Here is a 15,749-nt window from a genome sequence, read left to right as displayed (position 1 = left end):
GAAGTTTTGTAACTTCCTTGTCACAACCCTGCCCCCAAGAAATCTACTTCTCTGAAAGCTTTTGCGTTTAACTATGTAGGATTTTGAAAGACAAGTAAAATGAAGCTGCAAAATACTACCCCCCTTCAATACATTCAGGATTTTGGCTTCACCCTCTCTGGCACTCTGAGGGGGAAATCTCTGCCCCCTCTGTAATTCATAATGAAGTCGCTGCACCTTGTCTAAACTTGTCTATTACAATTTTGAAGTGATAACTTGGCTTTTGCTCTCAGTACAGATGATGCCTTTCCAAACTAATTTTAGTAGTCTGCGCTGAGTTCCATGTGTGGCTACGCTGTCACACTCAGTATGGGACCAGAGTGTGAACACAGCTGCCTGCCTCAGACAATTTGAACATGTAAATGGTGGGACACTTTAGTCTTAAATAGTAGCTTTGATGTTACATCCCTTATATGCAAGAGGCTTTCTGTATTTGAGGACTGCCTTTATTTGCATTCGAATGCAATGGGAGAATCACTGCAGCAGTTCAATGGGAGCAGGCAACGTAGTGTCTGGAGCAAGAAGGAAAGAGAACTATATCCAATTGAATCCAGACAGATGGATTTGTGCCAAGCTAGAATTTAATTAAAACACTGGGATTAAATCCACTTCTCTAGCAGCACCCTCTTTAATTAAGTGCTGAAGGCAGTAATATGACTAAGCTGTGTATCTTCTTGTTAGGCCTTCAGTGCAAAGTCTTCAGAAGAGAGAGAGATGAACCTGTACATTGAATAGTTAGAAAAACTAGACAATTTGCCACAACAAAATGCTTTCACTGAAAAGCCAACAGCATTGGTGACAACTGGTTCTATTTCACAAGCTAAAGAAAACAATAGAAACCATCATCTGTACAGAGATGAAGACATATGTTAGGAAACTGCAGTCACATTCTTTGCTTAATAAAGTACTTCTCTTTTATTTAGTCATTCTGTCCATGTAGAATCTAGGGTCATATATAAAATATATAGTATTTTAAGTGGTCTTCAGTACTTTGTTCAATATACTTGAATTTGTGTTCAGGAAGGTTTCAAACCAAGCTTTAAAAATGTTCTCACAATGCCAAAGCCCCGCTTCAGGGGATCACTTAGTCTTGATTGGCTGACAAGATATGTTTTTATTCTGTCCACAGGGGTAGCTAGTTTTAAAGGTCTAAAAATAGCCATGATATTTGGAATATTAATTCTCAGTTGGACCTGTGTTGCTCTTCAGTGTTTGGAAAAGAGTGAAGTCTTTACAATCAAAAGATAATGATGTATTGGAAGGTGGAACTCAAGCTTCTAGCAGCCGCACCAGAGTTCAATTACTCTGGAGATGAGAAGGAATTTAAAAAGACAAGTCCTGTCACTACCAATGACCATCAAATACATTTTACAGTCATATAGTCTTGTTGTGTGTGGAATATTGAGATGATGCCAAATCTTACAGATGTATTTTAAAGTATTACTTTTTTATGCTGCTGTACATGATGGCCACCAGGTTCTTGGGTCAAAAATCTTGGACAAATTCTATGTGCATGTTAATCTATTGCCTCTGTTTTCATTCCTTCCAGTGAAATAAAGAGCAAAAGAGTTTAAAAAAAAATCTGATAAACTGCTGAATGATCACAATATGTTTGCCAATAGCAAACAAGCCAGCAAGTTCTTGAGACTTTGGCTTACACTGAATAGTAATTTACATCAGGAGTTGAGCACTGGAACTGGTTTGGGGGGAGAGGAGAAGAGAAGATTTGTCTTCTAATGTTTCTTTTGTACTGAGAGAAATAAGCTCTCACAGACAGTAATTCAGGACAGCTAAATTGGACGTTTAATGAGTTCTGTGAATTAGGTGCCTAAAGAGAACCAGTATCCTCATGCAGTTATGCTCCTAACAACATGTCTAGAGATTAGAAGTTATTTCAACTGCTTGAGGAATGAGGAGCTACTAACTTTAGGAAATTATGTAAAAAGTGGCTTTGTATATTTGTTAGCAACAGTAGTTGTTTGAATCTTGCCATCTTTTTACATTGTCATCTTCCTTACATTCTGAATGTATATTATGAACTTACAGGTCCTGGTTTTCATACAGTAACATCAACTACTATACTGCATTTAATGTAAAAAATAGTTTCAGTGCTGGGACCTATATCTAAGCTGTAAAGATAAAAGCTAAAGTTGGGTTATAGGCAAAAGATGATAACGATTATTTCATATTTGAAAGTCTGTGTGAATTACTAATGACCAGTTTTCTCTGCTTCTGCAATTGGTTAACATTTACTTTGCATTTTTCAAATTTTTCTACAGTCTTCTTTTGCTATGGCACTTATTACTTGTCTGCTAATAGTCGTCTAAGACACTGTCATTATTTTTCAGCTGGCAACAGTGGAGAGTGGCCCTGAACATTTTTCCTTCATACAAAGCTCCATCTGATTTTCTGGACTGTTTTACTTGAGTAAGGCCCATAGAATTAGGTCTGGCAGCACCATTATCAGGAAGAGCAGGCATGTTTTGATTGCTCAGTGCTTTCTCCAGCTTCAGCATAGCTTAGCAGATTTTGGGATGTCTGATTACTCCTATTTAAAGGGCTTGGAAATGATGAGCCATTTCCTATTTCTCTATCATTTGCAGATTTTGTTTGTACAATATCTTCCAGCCATTTGAGAACATATGCACCTAAGGGATCACAGCTGCCTCTTGTATGCATTTACATTTGTTTTAGAACATACACTGACTCAAGGCAATAATCATAAAAAAAAAAAGGGTATTTTTTTTAAGAATGATTGAAGAGAGACTTAGAAAATCTTTATCTTCAGTGAAGACAGAGAAACAGAAAATGGGCTTGGAAGAGATGAAATATGGAGATTCCCAAATATATTGAAGAGTAACATGAAGATAATATGGATGCCTCTGTCTTTTTGGTGTAGCAAGCACTAAAAAATTCAGAACAAACTTCATCAAGATGGTTATTTACATGACATATACTGGGCCTGTCCTGTTTGCCCACATAAATGCAAAAAGGACGAAGACATGTCATGACCCTTTTGTTAAAATGCATATTCAGGTAAAAAATATGAGTTTTCCTAATAAAAGGTAATCAGAAAAGATCTCGAGATTCACTGCAAGCACAGTGGTGTCAATAACAATATCTATAATGATGCTTACTAACACTTCTGATAGTTTCTTCCAGGTCATTTCAAGGTTCTGTCAAGTTTCATTAGTATGTTCACTAGGATTCCTTCTGTATCAAAAGTAGACAGTGATTTTGGGTCATCCTTCATGCTGCCTGTCATGGACATAAGTGTGTTTTTTGCTGAGAAAAATACTTAACAAACCATCTACAAACCAAACAAAATAATGGTTTGAAATGCAAGGGAAGTTATGAAATACAGCTATCAGTTGCGGAAATTTGAGACTTCCTAGAGAGAACGAAGAGCTGCGCTTCTGAAATACATGTTCATGTAGTCAGAAGGAGTACCAGAGAAAAAAATTGTAGGTGGATCAAATCTCTAAAACAGCATTGTATGAAGTTATACACGTAGATCAGAATGAAATCAAAACACAACATGAGGAGGTGAGAAAATGAATAGATGATTGTGAGGTAGGCAATGATCAGTCTGAACTGCAGCACTATAGGAGTACAGTATAATTAGCTAGTAGCAGCCAGAGCAAAACCAATTTAAGAAGCAACTTTAACAAGCCTATAAAAATCTGGGTTTAATTCTTAGTTCTAGACTCTGAATAAAGACTTGACCATATCCAAATCTGCCTAAATATGAGGGTAGGATAAGACTTCTTCAAGACATATCATAATTCTGTAGGTAGAAGTGGATGACACAGTGATAAAGACACCAATGTTCACACATTGGTTTGCATACCTCCACACTACATATTTGCCTCCACTACTGAAAACCAGTGGGTTTTTAGACTCCTACCATAACCTAAATGGTTAAGTTTTGCTTCTGCTAGCTGGTTAGCAGGTGGACCTTTCATTGGCTTTAAGATGACAAAACCAACTATCACAAAAATCAGTCAAAGCAGTTCAGATCTTTGTCCCTGGGAAAACCAAATAAAACCACCACTTGTTTGTTTGTAATTAGAAATAGTTAGGAAATTTTATTCATTTCACTTTACCCATCTAAAATATAGGCCTTTAAACTATTCTCTAGACAAGAGAAACTGATACTGTAAGAGGAAAATTCACCCCATCCTCAAGTAGGTGTTTGAAACAGTAGATATAACTTGCACTTCGGAGATGATGTCCAATTTAGCCAATGGTAGATAAGCTGAATGCTACCCTTGAAGGCTAATTGACCACATTTGTAGTAGCATCTCATACTTTTGATGTATTAGTCACAAAAAACATCAACAACCATGGAAAATACGAAAGACAGAGCTGACAATAAAGGCATTTGATGAAGACACTGGGTTCAGAACCATCTACACTCACAGCAGCCACATTACTGTCTGTGAGGTAGGAATGTACATTTTCTGTATCTTTTCATGTTGTTTTACACTATGGGACCACAGTTTGTTATTCTGTAGGCACTATCACAATATAAACATGAAATACAAATTCCTTTAGCTCAAAAAATATTATATGCATAAAGTAGTAGGTGAAAATATTTGCCAAATATTAAACTCTCTCTTTAGCCTGCAAAGTCTGAGCTAAGAAGTGAGCTAGAAGAGCAGCATGAGAGCAGCCTGAAAATCCTTCTGCCTGTAGAGATGCTCTTTGCATTTCTAAGTGCATTACACTGTCACAAGGAATCCCCAAACCTGACTAAAACCTTCAGATGTTTAATAATCATACAGACCTTTATCTTTAAGCAAACTCTCTATTCTAGCACTTCTAGTGCTTCTTCACCTTCTGTTGTAGAATCATGGTTGCACCTCAGAAGATATGTATATATGTGTGCTTACTATATTTAATACACACACAATATGTTATTTTCTAAAATGTATATATTGGTAATCACCAGCAGCTCCAAAGAAAGCTGGTAAAAAGGCTGAAAGCTCTGTCGCCATTGGTGTCTAATGAAGGGCCTTCAGCAAGTATGTGCCAATATGAAATCACAAGGTCAGACTTGTGCTGAGCTGTGCATTATATTTGAAGCCCAGAAGAAATGGCAATCTGTATTAAAGTTCACAACCTGTGTGAAATGAGACTTGATTAAAATAATACAAGTTGTTAGCTCTGAAATGGTTCTTTATGTGAAAGGAACAAAACTCACCACACATAAATGTACAGTATAAAAAGTACTGAAATCTTCTCATGTGCATTTAAAGCAGTGCTTAGCATTGTAATAAAACACATGGTTCAGTTATAATGTGGGGTCAGTAATGCAAGGAGCAAGAAGAATAGCGTTAAATTAAAGAAAATGAGAGATCTGACTGACTATCAGTTTAGCACTATTACTCATGATGAGAAGTAAAATGAAGTTCATGACCCCATCTACTCTGCCTCTACTCTCTGCTCCTTCATGTCCTTCATCAGAAGGTACTTCCTCAAGGAGATTCATAAATCCATAGTTTTCTCCAATGAATTGGCACACACTTATTCTAACTGTTCTAACCAGCATACTTCTGTAAACAGAAAAAGCTGCTACTCTGAGGCAAGTTACTATGTCCTCTGCTTGTGTCTGACAGATGTTTGGTATTTTTCTCTTAAACTAGATGGTGACATCCTCACAGCATTTATTCAGTCTGTTTGTCTATATAGTGCTGTGCACATTTACATTGTTATGTACAGTACCTATCAAAGAAGAACGAAATAGTCCTTCATAATGCATATAAACTATTTATTACCCATAGTAATAAACTGGTACCGGTTTATTTCAGCCTGGAGAGTAACCTGATCTTTTCCAGAAAGCAGCTACCATTTAACTTTTCATAAGCAAGAGTACTAACAGGATCTTTGGTAAGACACTTTTGCTATAGAGAAATCCATCTTTTTCAATAATAGCTATTAAGAGCCATAAACTAATTGTAGATAATGGCCTACCATTCAGCAGCAGTAATTCAGCCACTTTATCAAGATATATGGCTTTAAGTTGACCACTTTAAGACCTCAGTATGCATGAAGAAAAGGGAATAGATTGTGAAAAGGCTTGTTAAAAGTAGCAAAGATGATCCTTAGTCGCCTAGAGTTTATGGCATTGAAATAAGAGTCTAGATTTCAAGTGAACTTTCAATGACCTCCTATTGCAAACAAGATAGTGACGCAAAACAACCAGCAGGCCACGAGCGGCTGGGGCAGCAGAGCAGCATCAGCTGAGAGAATGGGAGGATTGGTCCCACACTGGGCTTCCTAAGCTGATAAATGGGAACTGGGGTACCCTGCACCACACAAGACAGAGAGTCTGGGGAAACGTGGCTTGTTTAGCAGGACTTGTCTTAAGAAGAAGAAAGGCCAAAGAAATGCAAAAGGAAGATATTAACGGCCTACAGCAAGAAAAAATACATTTGAATATGCAGCAACGGGTACAAAGTGGTATCACTTCCTGCATGTAACCATTTGGAGGACATGCAAAGGAGTTGGTGTTGAGGGTCAGAGATCTTTCACACAGAGGGTGGTGCCAACCAACTTCTCCTCGCCTCAGTATCAGAGCTTCATGATAACTGTAAGATATGAATTAGTCAACATGAGCTGTAGCTAGGACTGTGTTGTAGTTGAGTTTATTCCTTGCTTTGCCTCCCATCTTCTGAGGACTGATTAAAAGAGAAACTAATAGAACCTAGAATAAAGAGGTCCTTTCTGATCTGCTCTTAACACTAAGTATTTTCCTGCTTTTCCTCCATTTTGTCAACCATGCTTGGGGTAAACCATTACCTTCACAGCCTGCCTACTTTGATAATCCTGTGCTCCCACCACTTTGTGGAGTTAAGCCTTTTCAGATGTTACAGGATAGTTTACAGAAGGATCCAGTGTCTGCCTCCTTACTGCTTCTCAGACATGTCAAATACCACCTCCAACCAGTCTGGTGGCTTTCCGCTTCACTCCACAGAAATGTATTTCAAAATAAAAATAAATTTATTTTTTCTACATATTTAATGAGTTCTTTCAGTCACATAGATAGAAAGCGGACACAGGTATACCTTAATTTTTGTGGTTTTTTTTTTTTTTTTTCTTGCTGATAGAGCTGAGACACAGAATCAGATTAGAAGGTTAAAAGGAGAGAAAGATAAAACACTGGGGTCTAGAAATGAGAGTGACCCACTCTGGTATGCTAACAGTTATGAAGCTGGTAAGTAAATATTTAGTAGGAAAATTGGTATCAATATTTAATTAATGAATTAATGCAAAGATATTAGGCCTGATGTAGAAAACATTTGGCTCCTTGAAAGGTAGATTATTTATTAAAGGCATAGTGTCTGGGTTGCTGACATGGAGAACACAGCCCTGGTAGCGATGTGGAAGAGGAGGTGTGGGATGAGGTAGGCTCTTCTCTCTTCTGACATGGGATATGTGTGGCACCAGGTGGGGTTATTTCATGTTATGCATCCCTTAGTAATGCACAGAGAGATGTTTATAAAAGTGTTTGAACAGTGAGAGAAGCATAAATTGCACTAAGGAAAAATATATTAACAGTAGGAAATCATAAACAGTAGTTCAGCTCAGGCAATGTACTTCTGAAACAAATGGCATAAACCAACATGTTACAGAGGAAAGGGAATAAAGGCACTCAAGATGAAAATGATGCATGAAACATGCCAAACTTACAGTCCTGTGGTGCTGCCTGGGTCTTCAAAGACACATCCACACCTGTTGCCCCTTTGAGTGTAGAAATCCACCATTTAGGTTCAGCTAACAGATGGGTTGGTACCCCCACTCCCTTCTTCCATGCCTGAGGATTTAAAAGTGCATGGCAGCTGCCAGAGACATTTCTGCAATGCAGACATTTTTTGAGAACTGTAAAGGTTTTTTTTGGGGAGTGAAAAATGAAGGAAATAAACAAGGGGGTTTTCTGGTAATTCCCTTTGTAGCTCATGTCACCTGAAATACTTATTCCTCAGGCAAGCCCGTCATCCTCCAGCCTCTCATCATTAAATCCCTCAGTCTTTGTCATGGCCAAACCTTCTGTCCTGGTTTGTGTGGATGGTGAGGGTTTTTTGGTAGCAGGGGAGGGGGCTACAGTGGTGGCCCCCTGTGAGAAGCTTCTTGAAGCTCCCCTGGCTCCAAGTTGAACCCACCTCTGGCCAAGGCCAGGCCAATTAGCTGCACCCCTGTGATAACATATTTAAGAAGGGGAAGCTGGGAGGAGTTGTGGGAGTTGTGAGGAGGAGGTGCGAGGAGAACATCTGTGTGAACACTGAGGTCAGTGGAAGGAAGGAGGAGAAGGCGGGGAGATGTGTCTGAGCAGAGACTCCCCCATATCCTGTGGTGAGATGGCAGGGCCAACCCCACCCCCTGCCACCCATGGAGGTCCACAGTGGAGCAGATGCCGATTTGCGGCCTGTGGGGGGCCCCATGCCAACCCCGGTGACTGCACCCAAAGAAGGCCAGGACCCCATGGGAAGAAGCCTCCACTGTTGTAGTTTGGCCCTGGGAGGATTGCCTCCCACGCCGGTGGGAGGGACTTGTGTCAGAGTTGGTTTGTGGAGGACTGTCTCCTGTGAGAGGGGGACTATGCTGGAACAGGGGAGGAATGCCAGAAGTTACCCCTGCCTCAAGGTGGAAGAAGTGGCAGGACTGACCACACCCTCCATTCCCTGCCCCCTGAGCCGCTGGGGAGAAGGAGGTAGAGATATTGGGAGCAAAGCTGAGACCAGCAAGGGAGGGATGGGGGAAGGTGTTTTCAGGATGTGGTAATGCTTCTCGTGATTCTACTCTGTCTGTTAAGTGTTGTTGTTATTAGTGTCTGTATTGAATTTATGTTCTCTTTTCTTGCCTTCCCCTAATGAGTCTGTCTTTTGCCTTTGCCTTAAAGGGTGAGATCACCCCTCTCTATCCTTATTTCAAGTTTCTGGGTCTTTTGTTTCTCTCCTTCTCAGCACTCGGGGGGGAGGGGGGAGTGAGCAACTGCATGGTGCTCAATTGCCCTCTGAGCTCAAATCATGACAACTTCTCCTTACCTTGTCCCCTTGAGAGCACCACCTAATCTCTCTCTGGTATTGAAGGTGCTCCAGTAAGACTGCAATTCCTTTTTCAATCAGGACCCACCTCACCCATTATGGAAACACAACTGTCTGTAATAAAACAGAGTGCATGGTGCACAGTGATGCTGTACAATGACAGGGACATGAATCAAATGTCTGAGAGACGAATAAAAACAATATAAATTTAAATAAGAGAATATGATTATTGAAGGCGAAATTAGGTTTGGACACACGATAAGACTTCATCCATCTGTGAAAAATGCCAGAAGATTTTTTAATGAGATTTTCAGTTATGAATGTTGAGACACTATCAGTCCTGAGGTGATAAGATTAGAGTTTGATTGTGTGTAGCTATGAGAATAAAAGTGTATATAGAGAACTGACCTACTGTAGAAAAGCAATTACGGTCTACAGGGGGACTAATCGGCAAATAAAACAGCTATACAAAGTATCCCATGGCAAAAAAAAAATTAGATACACTCTGTTATAATTTAACAAACACTTGTAGATAAAATTGTGGTTATGGGTGACTTGAGGCATAAAATGATATAAAAGAAGAGATTAAAGTTCTAATAAATTAATGTTGCTTGAACCAATACGGTGTTAAGCATAACACATTGCAAAGGAGAGAACAATTAAGGAATGGGAAGAGAATTACTCTGGGATCTAACATCCAGATGCTATGATCTGAAAATTGAAACCAGCTTCAACATCTGACTTTAGCAAAGCAGATTAGGAGAATTGACTTGGAAATGGACTAGTTTTACATAAGAAAAGACTTATGAAGGTCAAATTTAGAGCTATGTTAGTATGCACCTGTTAAGTCTTCATATGCCTCATAAAAGATAGTTTGTGAGGACTGAGGAGCCTTCATCTCTCCTGGGACTGGTAGCTTCGGTCCAGTGGGCAGGTTTGTACAGGTAGGCACTGCTGTCATTTCTGTGATGCCAGTGGGCCTTACCCAGCCAAACATCAGCTGTGCTGCCCCTGCCTCTCCTGTACATCTGCCTTTTGCTGTGTAATTGTGTTTTACATCTGCCAAAAGGTAAGGAAATGGGACTGGGCTCAGCACTATGGCTATGTAGCTGCTGGCTCAGGGTTGGTACATTTGATTGAAAGTACAGGTGAAATAATAATAGGGTTTGCTTGTCACTACCTGCCAAAGACCCTTTTTACAGACCATGACCCTAATATCTGCGCCTCAGAGTTATGCACTCTTGGCACTGGTTGCCTGTAGCTGACCCATCTGTTATTTCCATCTGCTCTTCTTTTTCTTTCAAATTTACAAGTTATGTTCTGAAGTGTAATTCAGATCCCACTGCACCATTTTTGTCTTTCCTTTATGCAGCCCATTTATTGTGGAAAACTGAAGGTTTAGTGCTAAGTAGTTGTCAGCTTCTGGGCTAATTAATTTCCCCGAAATGAAAGGAAGAGAATTTTCTTAACTTAAAATACTTTTTTCTCTTTTCTGAACTTCATCCTCAGTGGATTTCCTTTATAGATTTCTTTTTCTCACTAATTAATTCCATTGCCATTTATTTTCCCTTAAAGAGCCCTGTGGCTGGTTATCACAGAAGCAAACAGAGTGTAATGAAGTACATTTCTACGGAATTTAGGTTTAGTGATTATATGGACAATAACCTTCACATCTGTCTTTTGAGAACAAGCCCTACTCTGACCACAAAGGAAAGCTTTGCTCAGGTGCCTTGCTGTACTTCCATCTCATATTTTAAACAGGTACCCACAACACCGCTCTCTTGAGGACACAAGATTTGATACTTTCTCTTCAGGTGTTGCAATCATCAAATATGTGGTAATAAGTACAGTATTTCACCCAGAAGTAGTAAAGTCACTGAAGTAAAATCTCCAAGAGTACTCAACCTAATGACATACTGACAGTATGTGCATTGTTCAAGTGTGCAATGTAAAGAAAGGATTTGACAAACTTTAATGTACAGAGTGCTCAGTATTCAAAAGAAACAAATAGCTAAGTATTACATAACAGAAAATGGGCAATCTAAAGCTTCTGATCTGGATGAAAACTTCTTGAAGGTCACCCTACCCATGATCATACATTCCACAGATGAGTTCAGCACCCAACTAAATGCCAAATCAGGCCCAATGAGCTGCCCTTGCAGCATTTGCTTCCATCGGCAACTTGTGCTCTACATTGGGAGATTTGGCCATGGTTGGGTAAGTCCTGATGACTTCAGTGGAAATTTACAGGGAGCTCATCTGTACAGACCTTACTACTGGAGCAGAGACTTAGTGGAGCAACTTGTCAAAAATGGACGTAACTCCACAGTGTATCTCACCCCCCCCTAAGAGCAATCCGCAAGTGGCACGTATGATCTACATAGGGTGGGTGGCTTGGGCTTCCCACAACAGCGAGGTGAATTACAACCTAAGAGCAGTGGGGGCAGATTTGTCCTCTTAAATTCCAGCTGTTTGGTTAAAAGTTAGGCATGTAGTGGGACTGTCTTCCAGCAGGGAGAGAGAATTGGGCAGGCAGAGGGTGAACCCATCCATCCTAAACCATGAATGGTTCCACCAAAGTGCTGTCTGTTGGACTTGCCTACCAACAAATGCAACCATGATTAAAACATTGTGCTTGTTGCAAGATGCTAAATAAAATCAGCCATTTAATAAAACCAATTCATTTTAGTATAATAAAATACATCAGGTATGGGATATTTTATGAAAATGTTTAATTCAACTGTTTCTTTGGAATGTAGTAGTCATAGTTTGGAAATTTAAGTTACAGTTCAGTTCTATGTGATTTTTTTTTATGCTACTCAGTGTCTGAGAATACAAATGTCATTTAAAGTTAAGGCTTCGCTGTTCATTTTGAAACAACAATTTACAAGTGTCATATTGTCATAGAAAATAAAAATTTCTGTAAAAAAAATTTGCACAAAGTTTTATGATGGTACAAAACATGAAGCAATAATATACCAGTAAAATGAAATCATTTTACTACAGAAGATTTTTATAGTTTTTCAATAAAGAAAAAAATATGTTATTTTACACTTTAAAAATTATGAAACAATCTAAAACAATATAAACTGAACATTTTGTAACACTGCCTTTACAAATTAATAACTTTATAAACATATAATTTTTTTAAATATATTTATCAGTGCAAGATACTTTTCAATGTAAAGTTGCAGTATCATTTTTCCTTTATTGAAGGGCAACTTTCATTCTATTACCTTCAGAGAAATCAAATCTTCAGTGCTAGATCCTCATTATCATACTAAGGTCTGAAGACCACAAAGGAGATACATTTCTTTTTACGTTCACTATTCTCAGTATGTTAAAAGAAGAAAAAAACCCACCAACCACCAGCTTTATTGTTCAAACAGATCAAGACCAAGAGCTGGTCCAGAATCTATTGAAATCCATAAGAATATTTCAAAAGGTTTTGGGCTTGGGCTCCCCAGTGGGATTTTCTCTTCAAGTCAACATATGCATGTAGCTCTCAGTCAAGTTAGTGGACTAGAAATTTTTTCAGCTAAGAACAGACCCTAACACCTGAATCACAAGGTGGTGGTGTGCTGAAAATAGTTTTGAAAAATCCTTTTTTTCTTTGGGTTAATTAGCTAGCTGCTGTGATACCATTACGGTCAAATTACAGTGTTAGATACAAATGAAAATTCTACCTCTGCCAAAGTGAGTTTGTCACCTGGGACATTTCATGGACTAACTTTCAGGCAAAACTTTCAGGCTTTAGGTGCTCTGTCTCACCTTCTGGAGGACCCAAGGTCTAGAGCCTGGGGAGGTAACTCTTCCAATTTAAGCATCTAAGGTTTGATGACCTGAAGTGACTGTTTGAATTTTCACTATAGTCTTTGCCTTTAGGACTCCTTTGAAGTAGCAACTGTCCACCATTTTTTCTATTCAGTCTTCCTTTAAAGTATTTTCAACTTCAAAACTCATATTTTTACCTCCAGTCTCCCTCCCTTTTCTTCACTTTCTAGGTTACTGGTGGATTTTCTACAGATTTTTCTGGTTTATGGTTCATATTGGTGAAATTATATGCTTCAAAACATTTAATTGATAAATAGGGGTGGATTCTGTTACTCTATGTAGTTCAAGGCTAAATTAGCCCTTCTTCAGTCCTAATCCTGGACAGGATACTTCACTGCTCTACTACAAAAGCAATTTTGGAAAAGACAAACTCAAAAAGTCACAATCACTTCCCTGACTCTACTTGGGGAATTCAGTGAGGAAAAACATGAGTTCAGCACTTTGCAGGACATTCCTTTCCCCATGTTTGCTCTGGTTTTATCTGCTGGTTGGTAGATACCTAGGGGAAGGTTAAAGCTGCCTTCTTCCACTGCCTCCCCAGTTATGGCTGTTTTGTGTGAGGGTCATCGTGGAAAACCCAGGGTGTCCCCTTGCACCGGCAGGAGGGGAGCGATCCCTCTGGTCCCTCACCTCCTCCTATGGACCCCTGCAGGAAACAAAATCTTGTTTCTCTTTACCCTGTTGGACCAGCTGCATAGGCTGTTGAATATTATTTTTCCAATAATATTTGTCCTAAAATATTTAAAAATTGCCACATAATTGTCATACACATTTTTTCCGACAACCTTACATTACTCAGCTCACTGAATCTGTCACTATCTGCACTTCTGGTCAAACAGAAACCTTCTGGTATGAAATGCCAATTGGATATAACAGGATGGTAAGAACATACCCTACATACACTGTGGGATTTTATTCTGCCCTCAGTACCCATGAGTAAGCCCAATTAGCATTGATTAGCATGAAAATACACGTTTACTGAGAGAACAGAACTCTGGGTTCAGGTAGGGGCAGGAGGAGGAAAGTTTCTCATTTTAAAGGCAATCTTTTCAGTAAGGGAATAATTTTCCCTAGTGTAATTAACAGGCAAGCTGTTCAGAATAAAAGACATGTTTCATGACTTCAGGAAAAAAGATACTGTCACTTTATGCTGTTAAGAAGAAACCCAAAGTTCGACTTTGGAGGGTAAAGTTAAGAATTTTCCCTTATTTTTTTAACACAAACTCTAATAAAATCCTTTGCCATTACCAGCAAGTTAAAGCTGCAGTTTTCTTTCCTTGGCAATGGCAAATGCTTATGCAATCTACTCAGAGAGAGAAAGAGACAGAGAAAGAGAAGAGAAAGGGAGAGAGATTTTACATTTGAAAATACATTCTATATGAAAGAACAATAAAAGGGGATATTGCAGCTTTATACAAAAGGGTCAAGAGACATGAAGTTGAAATACAGAAAGCAGAACAATCGAGCCAGGTTGTCAAATCTGATTAGCCCTTGCCTTGCTAAGGCTACTTTCTTACACTAAAATATACTTTTCTTTTAGTCAGTGAGCCATTAGAATATGATTAAAGACAAGGGCATAACTGCAGAGAAGCAGAGCTGTAGTTAATGTTAACACAATGAGAAGCAGTACAAACAAAAAGGCACTTGAGAGGACATACACTAGCCAGTGCCAAGGACTTTTTTTGTTTAGTTTTTAGGCAGTACACTTGGTTACCAGTTGTGTCTGATGATGGCACATACTCTTTTATGGAGTTCACAAGCACAAAATTTAGTACAACACTGAAAAACATCAATAAAATCTGACTGTATTGCTTCGTAAACAGAGCTGACACACTATATCGGTACTGATGCAGCAGTACTTTCAAAAACATCCTAACCCTTCTTTGCCTATGCACAACACGAGCAATTATACACAAATACAGGTGCAGGAGTCCACTAAATTGCTTTTACTCCAATATTTTCTGGGCACTGAGCTACAGACAGCATGTCCATCCAAAGGACCCTACTGAATACATTTTGTGACAGCATCTTGGATTTTGCACAGTAAAAACAAAATTATCCATTAACGGAGAATAAAAGAGGGAGAGAAAGAAAGACAAAATGAACTATAAGTCAATCATACTTGGTCTCAACACCAGCATTTGATTATTTCAAATAAAACCAACAGAAAAAGCAGACTGTACATGATTCAGATTGTTAACACAGATTGTTGTCCATGTTTATCGGTTACACACTCATTGAAGCTCCTGAGAAAAGCTTGGCTCAGTGTCATCAATGCACTTTTCAGCCTGTACAGTAAAAGAAGATCAACAGTTCCCCAGCACGACCGAGCTATGTCCTTCCATCCCGATTCTCTGAAACTTCTCCAGTCGCTTTATACCTTCATGCTTCTGAGTATGAATTCTGTGTGTTTAGTTTATCTTTTTTCAGTTTTACACCATCGACCAGTTCAAAATTGTAATTCTCCAGTGCAGACAAGTTCCTCTCTGACATCCCATTGTGCCAACAGGCACAATACAGGACAACTCCACAGATGGCTCCTAAAAGCACCCCGAGTGCACTCATGGCTATGATGGTAATAAGGATTGGATCTAGGGTCTTCAGGACGTTGCCTGGTTTCCTGGAGATGTTATCATCATAGTCCTCACCTGTATGATATGGAGGCGTAAACCCTGAAATGGAGTAAAGAAGTGTAAAGTTTTCAGAACTGATTCTAGTTAGAACTTGGTTTGATGAGTTGGAAATCTGGAAATTTTTTGACGTAAATTGCTACATAATTTGAAAATGTAGCTTCTAGGAGGTGGTCATAAAGAGCTGAAAACTATAATG

General features: G+C 39.0%; 1 protein-coding gene across 4 annotated transcripts in view; it reads right to left on the bottom strand.

Annotated features, from left to right (window-relative positions):
- Positions 1 to 11,796: 11,796 nt before the first annotated feature.
- Positions 11,797 to 15,749, bottom strand: part of NRP1 (neuropilin 1) — a 113,652-nt gene continuing 109,699 nt past the window's right edge. For all 4 annotated transcript variants that reach the window (XM_074832586.1, XM_074832604.1, XM_074832595.1 and 1 more), the window contains exon 18: positions 11,797 to 15,592. In XM_074832586.1, the coding sequence (XP_074688687.1) occupies positions 15,303 to 15,592 (290 nt within the window). In that variant the 3' untranslated portion in view covers positions 11,797 to 15,302. The remainder of the gene's footprint in view (positions 15,593 to 15,749) is intronic.

The sequence above is a fragment of the Strix aluco genome, chromosome 1 (assembly GCF_031877795.1).
Source record: "Strix aluco isolate bStrAlu1 chromosome 1, bStrAlu1.hap1, whole genome shotgun sequence".
Classification (NCBI taxonomy): Eukaryota; Metazoa; Chordata; class Aves; order Strigiformes; family Strigidae; genus Strix; species Strix aluco.
The sequence above is the reverse complement of the archived record's forward strand: the minus strand, read 5'-3'. Positions and strand labels throughout refer to the sequence as shown.